The sequence below is a fragment of the Camelus dromedarius genome, chromosome 12 (assembly GCF_036321535.1).
Source record: "Camelus dromedarius isolate mCamDro1 chromosome 12, mCamDro1.pat, whole genome shotgun sequence".
In the NCBI taxonomy this organism is placed as follows: Eukaryota; Metazoa; Chordata; class Mammalia; order Artiodactyla; family Camelidae; genus Camelus; species Camelus dromedarius.
Window position 1 is genome coordinate 43416350 of NC_087447.1, and position 19271 is coordinate 43435620.

A 19271-nucleotide genomic window follows, 5' to 3' on the forward strand; every position below is an offset into this window, starting at 1 on the left:
ACATTCATCATGCTTATCATTCAATGGAATTTTTAACTGGAAGAATTTGTTCCTTCAGCTGTGTGACATTTTCTTAAGGTTACAGGCTAAACCTTACGGACTGTGTCAACCAGGCTCCCTTGACCTCTGTATTCCAATTGGGTTCAGCCAGTAGGAGACGTGGCAGGCAGTTGGGGGGTGTGGAAGGAAAGAGGAGCCAGGATATTTATTCCTCTGGTTCCCTCCCTTCAGGATTACACATTTTGCAGTGGTTGTGTTCTTCTTCCAAAACCAGAGCTCCTGATGGGGGTCCCTTTCCAAAAAGCTACTGATTTTTCTGGATTCTGGTTCCCTGCCCCCACCCCCATGTCTCTCAGGCATAGGGGTGGGAGTGGCTTCCCAGCGATATTAGCCCCGTGTGCTCCCCCATCTCTTGCTGCTTTCCCTTAATGCTGCTCGCACCACTGTTGTAAAAGCTTCCTTCATGAAGCTGTCTTCAGCCACTATCTTGTGTGTCCTTCCTGATTGTTACACAAGAAACTGAAACTGCGAAACAGGATACACGTAGGTATAACTATACAAAAGGCTTCCCAAAGTTCGGGAAATGTTCGGTCTTACTAACCACATCGTTTCACACAGTAAAAAATAAATAAATAAATAAATACACAAACATTTTTTACCTATCAAATGGAGTCGTAATTAAGGCAAATGACAATTCTGGAGACCTGCGAATTACTCCTAGACTTTATATGGTTCAAAATATAAATTGTTATACAGTTTTTGGAAAACGATGTCAGGATGTATGAAAGAGCCTTACAGAATAGCTGTACTTTTTGACCTAGGAATTTTATTTTTAGGAACCCAAACTAAGGATAATGATCAGAAATATAGACGAGGATCTAAAACAACATCCTAAAGTGTTACCAATTACAGTGGAAAAGATGGAAACGAATCAAGTGAACTACAATAATTGGCTATATGAAAATAATAAAACTTCATAATGAATAGATTATACAGTCATATAGAATTTTTTCATGATTTCGTGAATGCTCACAGGATAATGTAAAGTAACATAGCAGGATGTAAAAAAGTAAATAAACTTATATGTCACCCAGTCTCTCCTTAGAGGTGCCAGTCACTTCCTCTGGTTAAATTAGGCCCTCCCCTCAGGACTGTACCACTGCTATCTCTTCCTGAATTTCTCAATAAACTCAAAAGTAGAGAACTATATTAAATAAAACAAATGAATAAATTTGTGCTGCACTAAGCTTGGAGCACATCACAAAGCCTTGGACTTAGACAAACCTGCTCCACTGCACGTCAGTATCTGCAGATGCCAGAGAGAATGGTTGGTTATGTTTTCAAGATTCTTATTTTTTGTGAGTCACTCACTCAAAAGTGAATTTCATGTGACCCACACAGTTCATATTTTAAATTAGACCACTCCAAACATGCTCTCTTCATTTGATGAGACTCCTTTTAGCTGATTTTATCTAATGTTGTACCAGAAACATAAATTTAATTTTATTTATATGTATTATAAATTTATTTATATACACACTGTAGAAAAAATAGAAAGAATGATTCAACATTGTTTACAATGGATTCTCCTGGACTGATGATATTATAGATCATTTATACCATTTAAAATATTTTCTGATTATCTTCAAGTATTTTCTAATGAGCATGATTAACTATTCCAGTATGAAATAAAACTGTGAGAAATACAGAGAAGAAAAGAATTCAGAACAGGGGCATTTCCTTAGCCTCAGTCACCACACAAATCTTTTTCTGTCACCTTTAGTCCCACTCAGAGTCACTTCTCCTCTTTACTCTCTGTCTTCGTTTTCCCCTCTGTCTCTTCTATTCCTTTTTCTTTATTTGTTTGATTTTTTTCTGTTCTGTTTTCACTTGCTCCCTATCTTTTCTTTTTATACCATTTCCCCCTCTTCATTTCATTTTCTGACTGTGAAGAGCCCCAGGGGCTGAGAAAAAAAGAAGCCCATGCACTAAATTGCTTGATCCCTTGTTCAGTAATCTGCAAGAATGCAGAGGCCAGTGGCCACACTTACGTGAAGAGTGGGCATTTATTGGGTGCTTACCATGTGCCCGGCACTGCCGGAAGTACTTTACACATATTATCTCACTTAATCCTCAGTACACCTACACAGTCGGTACTGTCACTGATCCAGTTTTATAAAGCTGAAAAGGAGAGTTGACATGAGTGGCGGACCCAAGATTCGAACCTAGGCTGCCTGACTCTAAAACCTTTAATGACCATGTGATCCTGACCCTCATTCTTGCCAGGCAGCTGCAGACTACAGGCTGCAGGCTGCATTCCTCACAGAGTGCTTTGAACTTCTTAGTCAAGGGGAGGATTTGTTGTGTTAAGGGAATAATCCTACATTCTTATCCTGCTAGTTACACTTAAAAGAGGAGGCACCTCAAAATTTAAAGGCATCTGGAGACTCCAATAATGTATTTACTAAACATAAACCCTAAAAATGCTTTCTGAGGTTATTTAAAACGCTTACTTTCAATTAATCAGCATTGTATAAACATTATTTAACCATTAAAATCAGTCAACCTCAAGGTTCCCTGATGTCTTCAGTGGCCCCTTACATTTTCTTTAATTAGTGCCTCCTCCCATCTGCTTCTAATGAATGCTGTCCCATTCCTAGAGGATGTTTATGGAACCACATCTTTCTCCCAAAATGTACGTGGCTCCTCCACTACATCCAGGTAGACTGACAGCTCCCTTCTTCTGCTCCTACTCCGCCCATATGATCTTCTATCATAGCACACAGGACATAGTCTCCCCCCTCACCCCCTAACTCTTTTCACTTACTAGGCTGTGAGACTCTTGCAGTTAGGGGTCATGTCTAATTCAGCATATCCACGCAGCACCCAGCCTGAGGAAATGCAAAAGAGAGTGCCTGTGAAGGTAGCTGTGTCATCCAAAAGGGAACCATGTCACAATCTTGTGAATTCAACATCATCCATGCATAGACACTCTCTCTTTGTCCCAGAGTTGATTTGATTCAGGGATTCTAAGTCACCCTAACAAAGCTCACGAGAGACTTATGGATACAGTCAGATGTTACTTTTCTCAATTATAATAAGAAAAATTAGAAGTCTAAGTTTGAGTGACCTGGAAACCCTCCCTTCCCTTTTCAGTGAGTGAGCCTGGAATCAGAGTAGGGATGTTCCAACTTGATAGAGCAATAAATGGTGTCTGGTGTCCTGGTGCATCCATTCTCCAAGTCAGGAGGACCAGATATTTGGGTTGGACCCACAGGGTCCCTCTCCCATAGACTGGTTTCAGACGGCATTGCTGTATGTTGTTTTGCCAACTGTCTTGCTTCTTTTGCTGACACATTCTCTTTTTAAATTGTTCTGAAGTATGAAGAAACTTGTACACTATCCAATAAAAACCAGGACCATAGTATAGGAGTGGAGGATGAAGGGGGCATAAAGGAAAATGAGAGAAGCTGAGCATCCAGAGATGATTAAGATGCATTCCCTGTCCTCAAGGAGCTTACAGTCCAGTGGGAACAACAGGCACATCACAGGCGGTGGAAGGGAGCCTGCGGAGGAGAGAGTGGGCAGTTTTCGTTGGGTCTGGCCTACTTTTTTTGTTTTTGCATTATTTCTACTGGGCTTATAGTTTTAGGCTATCACTGCCTTTATAACTAAGAAAGGTACCCCAATAAAATCATCTATGGAAAGCAGAAATAACAGGCAACTGACAGAATTTACAAAGGCTGGAATGCCTAGACTGTGCTGTGACCACAATGCTCATGTTTTTCAAGGGGGTACAAGTGCTCTAACTTTCCTAATAACATCCTCGTAATTTTCTCAAAAGCAGGATTAGTATTAAATCCCAGGGGGAATGTTGCAAGAACCCATTTTCTCAAGTTATTTAAAATTCAGACTTGACAAACTACCCCCATTTATACTGTAGTAGGAACCTGGTGATAAGACATTCAAGACTGAAAGGACATTGCAAGTAAGTGGCTTCTAGCTGCAAAGGCTCTGATATTTTTTGAGAAGTTATTTAAAGTGATAACTCACAGGCATTATATTTGGCTTAAGGAAGTTTAAAAAGTTAGACTTGAATTCATCAAAAGGCGGGTGTCATATATCTGACAGTTTCGTTCAACTTGAATTTTAAATAAGCATTTTTAAATCAATGTTTTAATTGTAATATGCTTTAATTCTGCAAAGTTTTTTTAAGATACCAGAACTTGGAATATTATTTTTTAAATGCTTTAAAGGCTCTTAATTAAAATGTTTCTTCTTAGTTATATTTTTTGCAGGGTCTTGCAAATTATTTGTTGCTCCTTAATAATTGAACAAAGGTTTGGAAGGTTTTAGAGGCTGTGCCCTTCTTTTCATTTATTCTTATTCCCGAATTTTAACAATTATTAGGTCCTCATATATCGCATCTCAAAAAATTGGTTCTCACTACAAAACTGAGAGGTTCAAATAGGATTTAAATTGTCAAAAAAATTGGGTCCACTCTAATGCTTTCTGAATCATGCCAGTAGTCTGAGCCTGTAGCTTAAGAAAACAGAGAACATGGGAGTAAAAGGAATTGTAGGGCTCAGACACTGAGTTTGACACGAATGATTTACCAGTATGACCCACGGGAGGAGGGCCACCTCTTGTCTTAAGGCACCTCAAGTGTGTGTTCTTTGGAAGACAAAATGTAAAGCCTTCATGAAGCCTAAAGTTGTGATTTGTTAAATTTCTCATTATATTTTTGAACCTGAGAACACTTAGGACAAAAGCAAGCTAGGCTCCCCTCGCGCATGGTGAATGGAGTGTGAAAAGCATTTCTGTGCTGGGGTAGCTCCTGAGAACAGTCTGCCATCCAGGCCGGCTTGCCCTGGCTCTCCTGCTAATCCCAGCTTCAGACTTTCCCATGGTGCGAACAGAGGGGAAGCAGTTCAGTCTCGGTGGGCACAGGAACAGTAGGTCACAGCCCACTGCAGTGCTCCTGAGAAGCCGTCTGGTGACTGAACCCAGTCTCATCACTAAGACACCCATTATAAAATAGAGGGCTTTTGTGCTATATCCAGCCCCTGCTTCAATAATATGTCAGCCGGGTTACTATGTTTCTCATTTCTTTTTTCTTAAAAGGAAAAAAAAACATTAAATGAAAAAAGTTACAGAACCTCTCAGGAGGGCCTGAGCTCTTGCAGCAGCGCCCGCACCTCTGTAAGAACGTCAGATGACCGATGGGCCGTATCAGGAGACTTCCGATCTCTTCCCCACATGTGAATCTGACCTCCACCTTGGCCTGCTGTGTGAGCTAGGATGTGTCACTTAACTTCTCTAAGCTCTCCTTAACTTATTTGTTTTATGGTTAATCATAGCAGCATCTGTTACTGTGATGGTGAAGTGAGATACACCCATGTATGCAGTGCCTGAAAGCGGACAGAGCCCAATGCACGTTAAAAACAGAGATTAAGACCTGTGATAGTGGCCCAGCTCTTTTGGGCTGAGATCCCAGGATATTCTGAGCAGACTTCTTGGTGTATTCTTTATGTTAGTTAAGTCCAATCAAAGATGAGGAAACTAAATATGTCAGTGGCAAGTCCAGACAAGAAGGGTAGAGATGTGTGAGTTCCTAGCCACCAGCTGAATTCTGACAACCAGACAAGTGAGAACAAGAGGACTCAGCTTCCGTTTTCTTTTTTTTTCCTTGAGACCTGGAAGTCAGGCAAGACCTCTCTGAAAAAGTGGCTTTTAAGTCCCTATGCAGAACAAGAGGACTGCTAGGCAGAGGAAAATGTGAGGTGATACGTAGCTAGTTGGTGGGTAAAATGGTTCTCCTGATTCCCATTTTGATGCTTCCTTTATTGCATCAAATTGGCCCTATTAGTGTCTTCTTGGAATCTCCAGGAAATATTTTGGATAGATCACTGATACAACTGACTATGAAAAGCATCACACGGAACCACATTCACCCATTTGAAAAAGCATTGAACCACTGGTATGTTCAAGGATCTAAATGTTCTATGTTCATTGGGTGTCTAAAGAGCCAGCATCTTTCCACTAAAGCCGTTATCCTTTTGGCCAACAGTTTCCCAGTCAGTTCTGAAATTCCAGCATCATCCTTTATTCCTTCATCATCTCATTCTTCTCTCTTTCCACTAGCCTTAGTCAGTAACTGCACAACTAGATTGTGGTTAACATCCTTTTAACTTGGGTCCTGGCCTCTAAGCTTGGCACTGGGTATTAGGAAGGTAATTTGGACTTAAAAATATGGAGTAGAATTTTGGCTGAGGGTTTAAGACTATATCTGGAATAGGAATGATTTTTAAATGCTTTTGTTTGTTTATTTCTAAATAAAGAAATCAGTAAAAAGCACCTGGGTTCTATCACTTAGAAATAACCAATACCTACCACACTCAGCAGTCTGTGTGTATATTTACATATATTTCACATATAAAATTAAAAAAAATAAAAGGATGTTATAATAATTTGAAGCCCTTTATATATACATCATGAGCAGTTTCATGAAAATAAAATATATTTACATTATTTTCATCAATGCGTTATTATGTATATTATATATTATGGTATCACTATTCCTTAAGTTATTTAATTAATCCTCCATTGATATATCTTTGTATTGCTATTGAGTTTTTACCATTATAAACATTATTATAGATAATTGCATAATGCATAAATCTTTTTGCATTTCTTGGAGCATTTTCATCACATAAATTCTTGTAAAGGAAATTATTGGGTCAAAAAGTTGTTTTAATTCTAAGGCTTTTGGTGAATATTATCAAATTGCCCTCTGGAAATTTTATACCAATTTAAACTCCCAAAAGCAGCCTGTGAGTTTGCTTCTTTTCTTACACTATCACTTGGTTATTAATATTCTTTAATATCTTTCCCAGGCTTACAGGTGAAAAATGATCTCTTTATTGTGTTAATTTGTATTTCTTTGATTGCTAATGAGATTGAACATCTTTTGTGTATTTTAGGTTATTTACATTTTTTATTTTGTGAGTTGTCTTTTATATCTCATATGTCCTCTTTTATTGATTTATCTTATTTGTCTATGTTAATTCTGTCATATATACATTCTGACTATTTTCTTATTTGATATTTGTCTGTGTTTACTAGTTATTATAATAGAAATTTAAAATTAAAATTTTTTATTTCATCAAAACTGTCATACTTTTTATTCACAATTTCTGATCTTAGTTCTTTTCTTAGAAAAGCTTTTCCTATTCCCAGGCATAGAAAAATATTTCTATTTCCTATGCATAGGTAAATAATGGATACATCTTGTCTTCGCTTTGAAATGTGAGGATAATAAGGGGAGGTCAAAAGAGAATATAATGTTTTTGAACCTCAAGTGACTGAGGGAAAGTACCTTGTACAAAACTGTGAGAAGCAGAAATTGGTTGTGGAGTAGATGAGGAATTTGATCATGAAGAGTTTGAACTTGTGGTCCCAACAGGACATCTATGTGATGATAACGACGATGATGATAATATATGTGTTTGTGTATGTGTCTGTGTGTGAGAGAGAGACAGAGACAGCAAGCATGAAAGAATAGATTAAACCCAGACTGAGTTAACTTTTATTAAGCATCTACTGTATTTAATAGGCAACACTGAATTTTCCTGGATGATTCATCAGAACTTGAAAGATTTTACTCTCTTCTTTAAAGAAATAAAGCAATAGCCTGCACCTCCGTGGAGTCTGAGAAATGACTCAGCAGCTTCTCCCTGGACCCCTCCCCTGCCCTGTTTCGTCCCCTCCTGCCCAGATCGCACATGTCAGGTCTCTGATCACCCTCCTTCTACTTCCCACCTAAGGAGCACCACCTGCAGCAGGCAGAGAGCCCTGGAGGGGGAAGAAGTCTGGGGAAGAGGCTTCCACAGGACCTACACTCTCGTGCTATATCCTCTCCGCTTCTTCCAGGCTTTGTGCAAGTCCAAACACTGGCCAAGGAAAAGGAGCAGGAGAGAGTCAGATGCCCCCGACCACAGCCCCACCACATACCCTGGCCTCCATCCCACAGCTCACTCCTAATTGCTCTTTCATAGGCTGGGGTGAGGCCAGCAGAAGTTCAGAGCCGTCACGGTCTTGGGGATGTGAATGCTGCCTTCCATGACTGTAGCTGTAAGGAGTAGAGGAGTTCCTTGTGAACCAATTTAGAACATCAGAGCTTTGTTCTACGGGAATAAGTGAGCTGTAGTGGTTCAGGGTCAAAGTTGTGTCAGCGGAGACATGATGAGTTAAGAAGACTTTCATGGTCTGAGTTGAGCAGATCACGTGCAACTGTGTTTCTGGGAGACAGGGTGTCCACGTTCCAGATCACTGACTTGAAAACAGCCTTTGGGACCAGAGTGCCTGGGAATTGGAAACGGGCCGTACTAAGTTTTCCAATCAGGCAGATGAAATGAAGAAAAGCCATTATTGGAGACATTTGCGAGCTTCCATAGTTTGTAAAAACAGTTTTTAGGCAATAATTTTCCAAATACTTGCTTCAAATCAAAGATTCTGTAAATTGAACTCGTTGGAAGTGGTAGAGTCTTATTAAAAATAAGAGCTTTATACTTTTAAATGTTTAAAATGCACTTGCGTATACCCTTATAGTTACCCTGCAAGATGTTATTTTCATTTTCTAGATGAAAAAGTGAAGGCTCATACAGATCAAGCCATTTGACTGATAGGGTGGTTCAGAGCAGACCTAGGACTCAAGACCTCGAGTGTCCTGGCTGGTCTCCTTGCTACACCGCCAGCCCTGCTACAGGCTTCGAAGGCCTGTTTTTGAGGTCATGCTTTTTTTTTTTTTTAATTGTAAGCAAAATCTTCACCTTCACCTCCCAGATCATACTTTTTTTTTTCTTTCTAGGCCCAGCATAATTTATTTTGATCGCTTGGCATGCAGGCATTTATTCCATGGTTCCAAAATGTGGATTTATAAACGTTATCAGAAGCCAGCTGCAGGTTTAGTAAACCTGCAATTTACACACGCACTTCACACACGCACTTCTTTTGATAAATTAACAATTAATGTACAGAGAAATGTGAATAGGCTGAGAGAGAAACCTTAGAAGTCTTTTAACACCTAATTAATTTATTAAATGTAATGAATTAAAATAGAGCAGAGAACTCAGATTAAAGCTGATAGAGTTGTTATTTTGCACCTGTGGACACCACAGGACCTGTATGTGATTTGTGCTAAATATAAGAAGGAAAGACACCCCAATATTTGTGAAAGATATTTCAACATTTCTTTGTAAAAATGATCCCCCAATATAAATAACATTAATTAGAATTTCCTTTCAATTTGCTACTCTTTTATAATTAACATTAATTTAAGCTCTGCATCTGAAAGATTTCCAAGAAAAGCTACTTGCTAGTTTTCCTAAAGCAAATGAGGAGATAAGGAAGCATACTATTGCTGATGTTAGCTTTCACATGAAACGGGATGGTAGGGATAAGGAAGAGTTAAAAATGGTTCTTTCTCAGAGGAAAGGCAATGGAAGTGGAATAAAAACCTTCTGTGAGAAACCCAGAGATGGCAGGAGCTCTCCCTACTCTTGCTCAAGTATGAGAAGCATGCAGACGCCATAGAAACCCCAGATGAAGGTGAGCCAGGGGTGGGCTGGAGAGTGTTTGCACCTGGCTGGCTCCCCGTCCTATCCTGCATCCTTGGACCACGTCTGGTGTGGTTGGCAAATGAGATTGCCTGTAAGGAGGGGCAGAAGCTGCAGGGTGGTAGGTGTCCCAGTGCCAGAGTGGTCAACACACCAAACCCAAGAAAGTAAGCTTGTAGGAATAAAACACTTTCTTTCAGACTACAGAATAAAACCTTCTGGAAACTGTCTGTTAGGACAGTCAAGCTGTTGCCATGGCATTGAGATAATTATTTGATTTTCTAAAATAGCTGATCTTTCCCCTCTTCAATCTGCCCTACCTTACCAAAAATGGAAGTTCTAGTTATTTGCTAAACGTTTGTAATTTTACAGGAAAAAAAGAAAAAAAAAGAAGAGCTTGGAAGCATAGGCTAAATCTGTCACCTTCCCAGGAGCCTGAACTTTCCAAGTTCTGACATCAGTGACTCCCTATCTCTCTGGTGGGTGCACCACTTAATGGCAGGCGGCAGCCACTCTGAATTAAGCATTGAATTAACATTTTGCGATTCCACCCTGTTCTCCAAAGAATGCTAGAATTATACATCCAGACGGAGTTGAAAATCTGGGTGCATGTTTGAGATTTAAAAATTCTGAGGTTTCTGAAATATTTACACACATCAAATAATACAAAAGGAAATGAATATAGTAATTGCCCTCTTGGTTTCCTTTCCCATGATCAACATAATAAAAAAAATTCTTTTGGCTTCTTTCTAAGCATGGCAAATCAATAGAATATTAAATGAGAAGAAATAAGAAATTTAAATTTTAGCCCATTGAAGCAGTCAGCATTTTATGTGCAAATGAATATAAATTTATACATATATTTGTCATAAATTTCAGCTACATATTACATGTGTCAATGAAAATTGTCTGTGTAGTGAAGGCTGGCAAATAACATTCATTTTTAGGATTACTATGAGGAAAATGGATTTACATTTTATTTATATGTGAGAGCAGTTTTATTTTCACTTTGAATGAAATGTTGGACTTTTAAAATCTGATAAAGGAAAATTTTCATTATTTTGGTAACATTTACTTATTCAGAAGACAGTGTTTATTTTGGGCCAAAAAATTAGTATAGTTGTTATGAGTATTGATTGAAACAGCCTCACTTTATAAGTGAACAAAGATGCATAATCATGCTGGTTTCTCTTATGGCTTAAATGTTGTCATTTTAATACTATATGTGTGTACATTGTGCAACAGATTTTTTAAAATGTAAATAATTGATTGAAGAATTTTCTTAAATAGCCCAAATCAGAGACATAAACTTATAAGACTAAGGAGCCCCAGTGGGAAAGGAGATAGAAAATATAAGCTCAAAATTGAGCTAATTCAGATCCTTTCCCCCTTTCTTTGCTTTTTAGGTCTTTGGGAAATTTAGAAAAATATGGACTTACATCCTTCACAATCTGTGAATACAATATTCTCAATTTTCTACTTTGCTTTATAGGAAATCAAAGAAGCACACTGAACAAAGCAGACAAATTCAGCTGCTGGGGAGGCATTATGGAGAGGTCCTGTGACATATCTTCTTCAGTTTTCTCTAAAAAGAACTGAAGAACTGATGAAATGAAGTCTTAGACCGAACAGTCCTTTAAAAATATGATTATAATGCATTTGCTGAGAGGATTGTACTAAAACATGTGATATCTATTTACTGTTTTTATTTTCTCTTTCTAAATGAAACTGATATGGAAATAGTTTGAAAAAATTGGAAGAAATGGGTATGGCCTTTTATTGAAAACATAATTTCTCATCTAAGTGTTGGTACCTGATCATTTTCTTTGTCTCAATATAGTAATGGTCCCTTGCCTGACATGGAGCATCGGTAACTCTAGCTACTACCATCTTCCCAATACACCGACTTCCCACATGTATTTCTTTCACTGGCCAGGCTGTGTTGTTGCCTTCATATGTCTTCCTGCATTAAAGATGTTAGCCTCATAGGGGAGGATGTTAAAAAACAGTCTTCCTCTTGCTGTGGTAATCACTTTGTAGTGTACACAAAGATTGAATTGTTATGTTGTACACCTGAAACTAATATAATATTATATACCAATTTTACCTCAATTTTAAAAAAAGAAAAGAAAAAAAATTTTCTTGTCATGACCTTAGTAGCTTCCTTCTTCTGTTATATCCCAACCACAGGGCCATTATTACTGGGCACCATGTCTACCCTTCCATTGGAATTAGAAATACATATAGAAGAGAACAAATCAATTCAGCAATTGGTTGTGATATGTTTGTTCTGTACCAGAAACTGTGATGGGTGCTGGCGTGCAGAATGAAGAGATGACTTGGTAACTTTTCAGGAGGTCATGATCTGAGCCTCTGCCTCCCATTATTCTTCATCACTTTCCTGTCTGCTTTGCTTTCTCCTCTCTTGCTCATTACCTATGCAAGCTCTCCTACCTCTTAGGCTTGCTTCATACCCTTCCTGACTCTTTTCCTTTATCCTGATAGTATCTTTTTTTTTAACCACAGCCAACACTCTATCTCCAAGTGTTTAGGAATACAGCTTACAACTCAACTCTCCAGAAAGCCTATTTGAGCTAAGTAAGAAGAATTACAAATATTTAATTATTTTTATTTTTCTAAATGACTAGATCACAAGCAACAATAAAACAAAGATTCCCATCATATTATGTGAGAAGTAGATTTGGGTGCAACAAGGATCCCTTAGTTTCTTGATTAACTTTTGGGGGGGAGGTAATTAGGTATATATATATATATATATATATATTTTTTTTTTTTTTTTCATAGAGGTACTGGGGACTGAACCCAGGACCTCATTCATGCTAAGTATCCACTCTACCACTGAGCTATACCCTCCCCCTTGAGCTATACCCTCCCCCCTCCTTGATTAATTTTAAACGTACTTGTAATTGATTGGTGATATATATTCCTAGCTATTTTTAAAAGTCAAAGTAATAATCACATTTGAAAAGAGTTTAGGGGAGGAAATCTAATGGTTTGTGGCAGATTTGTGTGTCTTAAGAATTATTTGGGAAGAAGCGTTAGAATAGAGGCTTGGAAAGACCATAGCGTGCTCATATTCCTGCCTACAAAAAAAATTAAGAGATTTTTCTTTACCTATCTCCATTAACAGCAACACATTATATAGATTTATCTCTCACAAAGTTGGACTATCAAATCTGTGAAAACAGAAATAAAAAACATGACTCCACTATGACTCCTTGCCCTCTAGCATCTTCCTCAGGGTGTCCTTTACTTCTGTGTTCCTCAGGCTATAGATCAGAGGGTTGAGCATGGGAATTACAAGACTGTAAAACACAGAGACCACTTGGTTGTACTTCCAGGAATTCTCTGCTTTAGGTTGCTGCAGGTACATGAAAAAGAGCGTTCCATAGAAGATGATGACCACTGTGAGGTGGGAGGCACAAGTGGAAAACGCTTTGCACTTGCCTTCGGAAGACTGGATTTTTATGATGGAAAAGAGGATGCAAATGTAGGAGATGAGGACAGTCAGGAGGGAGCTAGTGAGATTCACTGCGGAGAAGACCAAGAGCTGCTTTTCTTTGTTGTGGGTGTCGGAGCAGGAGAGGGCGAGGAGAGGTGGGTCAGCACAATAGAAATGGTCAATGATGTTGGAGTCACAGAAGGACAACTGGAAAGTCAGAACGGTCTGTATCACAGAGTTTAGGAAGCCATAGCTATAGACCCCAATCACCAACTCCTTGCAGACCCGCTGTGTCATAATGGCTGTGTAAATCAAGGGGTTGCAGATGGCCATGTAGCGGTCATAGGCCATTGTGGCCAAGAGGAAGCATTCAGTGATGGCAAAAGCACTGGAGAAGTAGAGCTGGGCAAAGCAGCCCAAAAAGGAGATGGTTTTTTCCTTCACCAATAAATTTTGTAGCATCTTGGGCCCAATTGAAGAGGAGTAACAAAGATCAATGAAAGCTAGGTGGCTGAGGAAATAGTACATGGGGGTGTGGAGCCGCAAATCCACCTTGATGAGCAGTATCATGCCAAGGTTTCCCACCAGGGTGATGAGATAAATTGTCAGGAACACCACAAAGAGGGGAAGCTGCAGCTCAGGGCGATCTGTGAACCCCATGAGGACAAATTCAGTTACCGTGGTACGGTTGCTTCTTGCCATTTTGTTCTTTCTCCTGTTGGAAAAAGAAAACATGGCTTCAAAATGTTTACATACTTAAAAACAAAAGCTTCTTACCTCTTTGTTCTAGCACTAGATGACAAAAATTTGGCTTCATAATCCCAATGGTTAAAAGCTGTCATTTGCCATGGGGTTTTATTCTTCTAAAACAGAGTCAGAAATGTCTGAACTCATTCATTTTCTCTTTTGATGGAGATTGACAAATTGACCTTCAAGGAAGTGGCACCAAGTTACACTCCCAACAATGTTGTACAGCAATATTGGTTTTCCCACAAACCCAGTTTTATCAAATTTTAAATCTTCGCCACTGTGATGGTGGATATTGGTAACTCATGTCTCCTGATTGGTACGTTTTCTAAAAATTATGAATGGAGATTAGCCTTTTTTCAAACAATTATTTGCATGTGTATTTTTTTTCTATGCTTTGTCATTTCACTTCCTTTGTTAACTTATTTATTACGTTGTTGGTCTTCTAAGCATTTTATTTACAGGGCTCTTTCTTTAGTAAGGAAATCAGCCATTTGTTTGATATATATACTGCAAATTCTTTTCTTGTTTGTCACTTGTCCTTCAGCGTTGGTATGGTAATTTTTCTTTGTGCTATGCAGTAAATTTTAAGTGGTTTGATGTCAAATATATCAAGCAAATTTATCTCCTTCTTTTGGAATTCTGATCTTTGTAACATGGTTAGCTTAGCTTTCCTCAGTTTAAAATTTCTTTAAAAATAATCTCTTGTTCTAGGACTTTACTAGATTTCTTTTTTACATTACAAAGTTTGATCTTTCTGAGGTTTAATTTTGACGTAAGGGATGAGGTAATCAACTCTTTTTGTTTGTTTTTGTTTGCTTGTTTTTGTTTGTTTTGTTTTTTGGGGGGGAAGGTAATTAGGTTTATCTCTTTATTTTAATGGAGGTACTGGGGATTGAACCTAGGACTTCGTGCATGCTAAGCATGCCCTCTACCACTGAGCTATATCCTCCCGCCATAATAAACTCTTTTTATTTATTTCTCCAAATAGCTAGCTGGGTGTTCTAATGCTATTTGTTGGTGAAATCATTTTCCAGCTGATTCTGTTGATTTAAAACTCCAAAATTTTTGTAAAGTAAAACATTCATAAGTGTATGGGCTAATTTCTGGATCTTTTTCTTTGTAGTCTCTTCTAGAACCAGGACCAAACATTTAAACAATAGTTGAGAACCTGATTTTAATATCTGGGAGCAAATTTTCTGGCTGTTCTCACATATGTATTTTTCCAGATGAACTTTGGCATTATTATATCAAGTTCCAAAAAAAAAAATCCCATTTGTACTTAGACTGCTATTGCATTGAATCAATATGTTAATTTGGAGAGAATTGACAGCTTTACAATTGAATCTTCTTTTCTATAACTAAGGTATGTATTTCATTTACTAGAGTCTTTCCTAAAAAGAGTTTTAAAGTTTTCTTTAAACTTTACAGATAAAGGTCCTGCATATTTCTTTAAGGTCTGCTCATAGGTACTTTATCTTTTTGTAACTAATGTAAATGAAATCTTTTTTTTTTTTATTTGGTGGTTTATTTAAGTATTGTTTACATATAGGAAAGCTATTGATTTTTGTAAATTAATTTTGTAACTTCTTTCTTACCATAGTTTCTCATTATTTAAAAGTATTTTTTAAATTAATTCTGTTGGGTTTTTCTAATACAAATTCATATATTATGAAAAGGACATGACTAGTGTAATGCAACTGATGTTTGAGAACAACAAGGCATGAAAGAACTGCAGATATTTGGTGTGGTTAGAAAACAGGCTCCCTCGGGGTAGACCTGCTTTTGAGATTGGCAGGGCCCAGGGTGAGAATAACAAAGGGACGTCCACATATCAAATGTCTAAATATGTAAAAGTTAGAAAATAAAGATAACAAATTAATAAAATATGCTTTATCCTCCCTCCTTAACAAATACACCTTTCTAATAACCTGGAAGGCAGAATTCTTTGGATGGTTGTAACTCCAAGCAGGAATGAGGGGACACAAGGAAAATCTGCCGCCAATCTGCATGTGTGGCTGCACATGCGCGGACATGCCAGCCTGCATGTACACGCTCTGTTCACAGCCCTGCGAACAGCCATCCCTGGGCTCCCCTTAAGGCCCAGGTAGTGAACACCAGTAGTGTGGTTCACCCTCACAAGGGTGATCTGGGAAGGAGACTCTTGTAGACTCTGGGAATGAGTTGGGGGCTGTTTGGGCAAGGAATTTTGAGGTCTTGTTTCTTGGAAGATGGTCTAGGAGGAGTATATAGGATGGACTCTGAGTAGGCACATCCCTTTGGTCTTGACCCATAAGGTGTGGTGCAGTAAGAAGAGATCCAGAGTTGCCCTAGAGAATGGGGTCAGGAACGATCCCTTTTGTTTGGATCTAAGGCCTGTAAGAAAGTGATGAAAAGCATGGCTAAAAGTCCATGTCTGAGCTAGATAATTGAGGGCCTTATCTGGTATAAGGAGTTTAACCTGTACCCTGTAGGGAGTAAGCAGCCTTTTAAATGAACTGAGTTGGTCAATGGAAGATGAAAAGGACCTGAGAAAGTGAAAATTGGGTCAGAGATGAGCATTTTAGGAGGGAACAGTTGAGCAAGGAGTTGATCTCAGAGCATGTTTGGGGGACTGTGAGCATCCTTTCAGGTAAGAGCAAACATGTATGAAAGAGATTAGTGAGAAACAAACTGGATGGGGGTAGGTAGTGCCATATTGTGAAGAGCTTCGCATGCCAGGGAGATTTTAACAGCTATTTCATGGACCCATTAAACATTTGAACGATAGGGTGACTTGACCAGCACTCAGCTGTCAGGGAGTTAATCTGGAGGTGTGTGTATAAAGTACTGAAGGGAGAATGCCACCAGCAGGACACTGGCTAGGATGTTTTCCAGGTAAGGGATGATAAGGATGTGAACCAAGGAAATGGTGGAAGGAACAAAGAAACGAGATAAGAATGAGAGATACTCTAAAGGCAAAGTCTGCATCCACTTGTCAATTGACTGAGACTCTCAGTTTTCAAGTTCGAGAGACCGAGGTAATGATAACCTAAGAATTAAGAGTTTAATTTTACCTTGTTTCTTAACTGAGGAGATCTGATACAATTTAAGTACACATACACATACATCAAAATTAATATTATACAATTCAAAACTTGAAATATAATTGAGGGGGAAAAAAACAAGCAAAATTTCCCTTTGTAGTTATGTAACAGTGTTACGGAGGGGTAGTGCTTTTAGGAGAAACAGAATGTCTGAGCTTGGAGTGGAGCCGCACGGAAGGGTGTTGAATTCAGTTAGAGGGGACAGTGGGTGTCTATTGCAAAGTCAGAGCTAGTGATACTGATTTGGGAGTCATCAGTAGACAGAGGATGGTAAAAGCTGTGGGAACCAGCGAGATCATTCAGGGAGAGAGAAGTATCAGGAAAGGTTCAAAGACAGACCTCTGGGAAAAGTGTACCTTTAAGGGCTGGGGAGAGGAGTAGCAGTCTTAGGTGCCCTAAGATATTCAGGTGAGTTCATGTCAGAAAATAAGGAAACTTTTAAATACGGTCATTTCTGATACTCCTGGCTTATGGTTGAGGTGACCTGTTTGCTGTGGTCTTATCTCTCTCAGTAATAACTTAAAGCAAAACAAAACAAAACAAGCAAACAAAAAACAAAAATCCTGCAATCTTCAAGCATTGCATATAAACAATCTTACTCAGTAAATTGTGTGTTGTTCTGGATCTGTGCCATCTAAAGGCAGGAAAACATTCTTTTTGAATTGGTTTCTAGAATTGGTGAAGTCTTCCTGCTCCTTTGAAGTATTGTAACAGTTCTCAATTCAAACTGAGGCGTGGGAGGGTTTAGTAACTCTGGAAAATCCCCAGAAAACCAGTGGGCAGACTCTAGCTTTATTCAACAGCTCTTGTGTGACAGATGATTTTATTGTGTTAGCTGTTATTGATATGATTGCATGTTTGTCCCTAAAGTTTCTAAGACACTGTTAATGCATTCTAATTTCTAGATTTTTAACAATTTCTTTTCTGTTAGTTCAATATTTATTCATTATTTACCCTATGGAGATGCTTTTTTGCATCCTAAAAGACTTCTAATTGAATGCTCTTTCTTAATAGTTTTTAAGCCAGTATATACTCTGATTTTCTTCAAGGGCAATTAAGATTTAGGCTTATTATGGGGAACTATTTTCAATATCTTGTAGTAACTTACAATGAAGAAGAATATGAAAAGGAACATATATATATATGACTGAAACATTATGCTGTACACCAGAAATTGTCGCAACATTGTAAACTGACTATAATAAAAATTTTAAAAAGTTTTTTTTAAAGAATGAGGCTTATTAATAACTTCAATGTTTAGTCTATTTGTTCTCAGAACTGGACTTGACAATAAATTCCAGAAAAGAAATCTCTATTAATAAATATTTGACCTGTAATTTTCTACCAAAAAGAAAATCTATGGTCACTTAAAAAAAAACAGAGTACTGTGATTTACTCTCAAACGTAATGATTATAACCAGTGATGAGTTGAATACTTCTAACATGCCAAGAGATTTTATTTTACATTATCTTATTTAGTACATAATGATCTTTTCTTCCAGTTTCTTAATGAGGAAATAGAGACACAGAAATATTCAGTAGTTTTTCCCAAATTTACAAAGTAGTTGAGCCACAATTTGAAACTAGGTGGGCTGATCCCTGAGCCTTAACTATACCGCCTTCCCACTTATGATTCCTCAGTATTTATCCATTTTATAATTTTGTTTTTCCTATTTAAAAAAAAATTTAGACTCCTATGAGAAAATTTTAGGCATATTAGGATGAGTTCATTAATGCTTCTTTGTTCAGATATTTTTAACATTTACTGTTGCATTTAACTAACATAGTGAATGTTTGATAATTCATTGTTGTGTTTTTCCTTTCTTTGTTTGAACAATTCAAACAATTAAAAAATATTCTCAACCCCTGGGAAGGGAGGGGCACATGAACTACTTTGAGAATCTGATGAAAGCTAAGTTTCTGCTCCTAGAAAAGTTTCACTCATATGAAATTTTGCATGCAATTTAAGAGGCTTCACTAGTTTAACAGGTCCCTGCTAGGGTTTCCTCATAAAATAACACACAGAAAAAAAAATCTCAGCTATTCCAGGCCAGGGTCAACCAGTCCTTCCCAATTTGCTTCTCTGATCGTTGCAAAGCACCGCTATCCTAAAGCCCTGTCCTTTTCAGTCCCAGAACTGAAACCCTTCTCTTGGCTACCTTATAGTTTGTATTACAACAGCCTGGGGAGTGAAGACTACTTACCAAGCACCAATCGGTCGATCAGTCAGGATTCCCAATGCCTCGGAAGCGTTCAGTTAGAGTATTTCCAATCGGACAAACAAGCTTCTTCATGTCTGACTGGAAAGCTTGGTCTCCGTGTTCCACACCGACAAACTGTGAGTATTTATAAAGTTAA

At 38.1% G+C, this 19271-nt stretch overlaps 1 protein-coding gene across 1 annotated transcript; it reads right to left on the minus strand.

Moving 5' to 3' along the window:
* Positions 1 to 7553: 7553 nt before the first annotated feature.
* LOC105093976 (olfactory receptor 5M5) lies at positions 7554 to 19271 on the minus strand. Its single transcript, XM_010985915.3, has 2 exons — positions 19118 to 19271; positions 7554 to 13795 (listed from the first exon to the last, which is right to left on the minus strand). The coding sequence occupies exon 2, from the start codon at positions 13780 to 13782 to the stop codon at positions 12847 to 12849; it is 936 nt and encodes a 311-aa protein (XP_010984217.1). The 5' UTR covers positions 13783 to 13795; positions 19118 to 19271; the 3' UTR covers positions 7554 to 12846.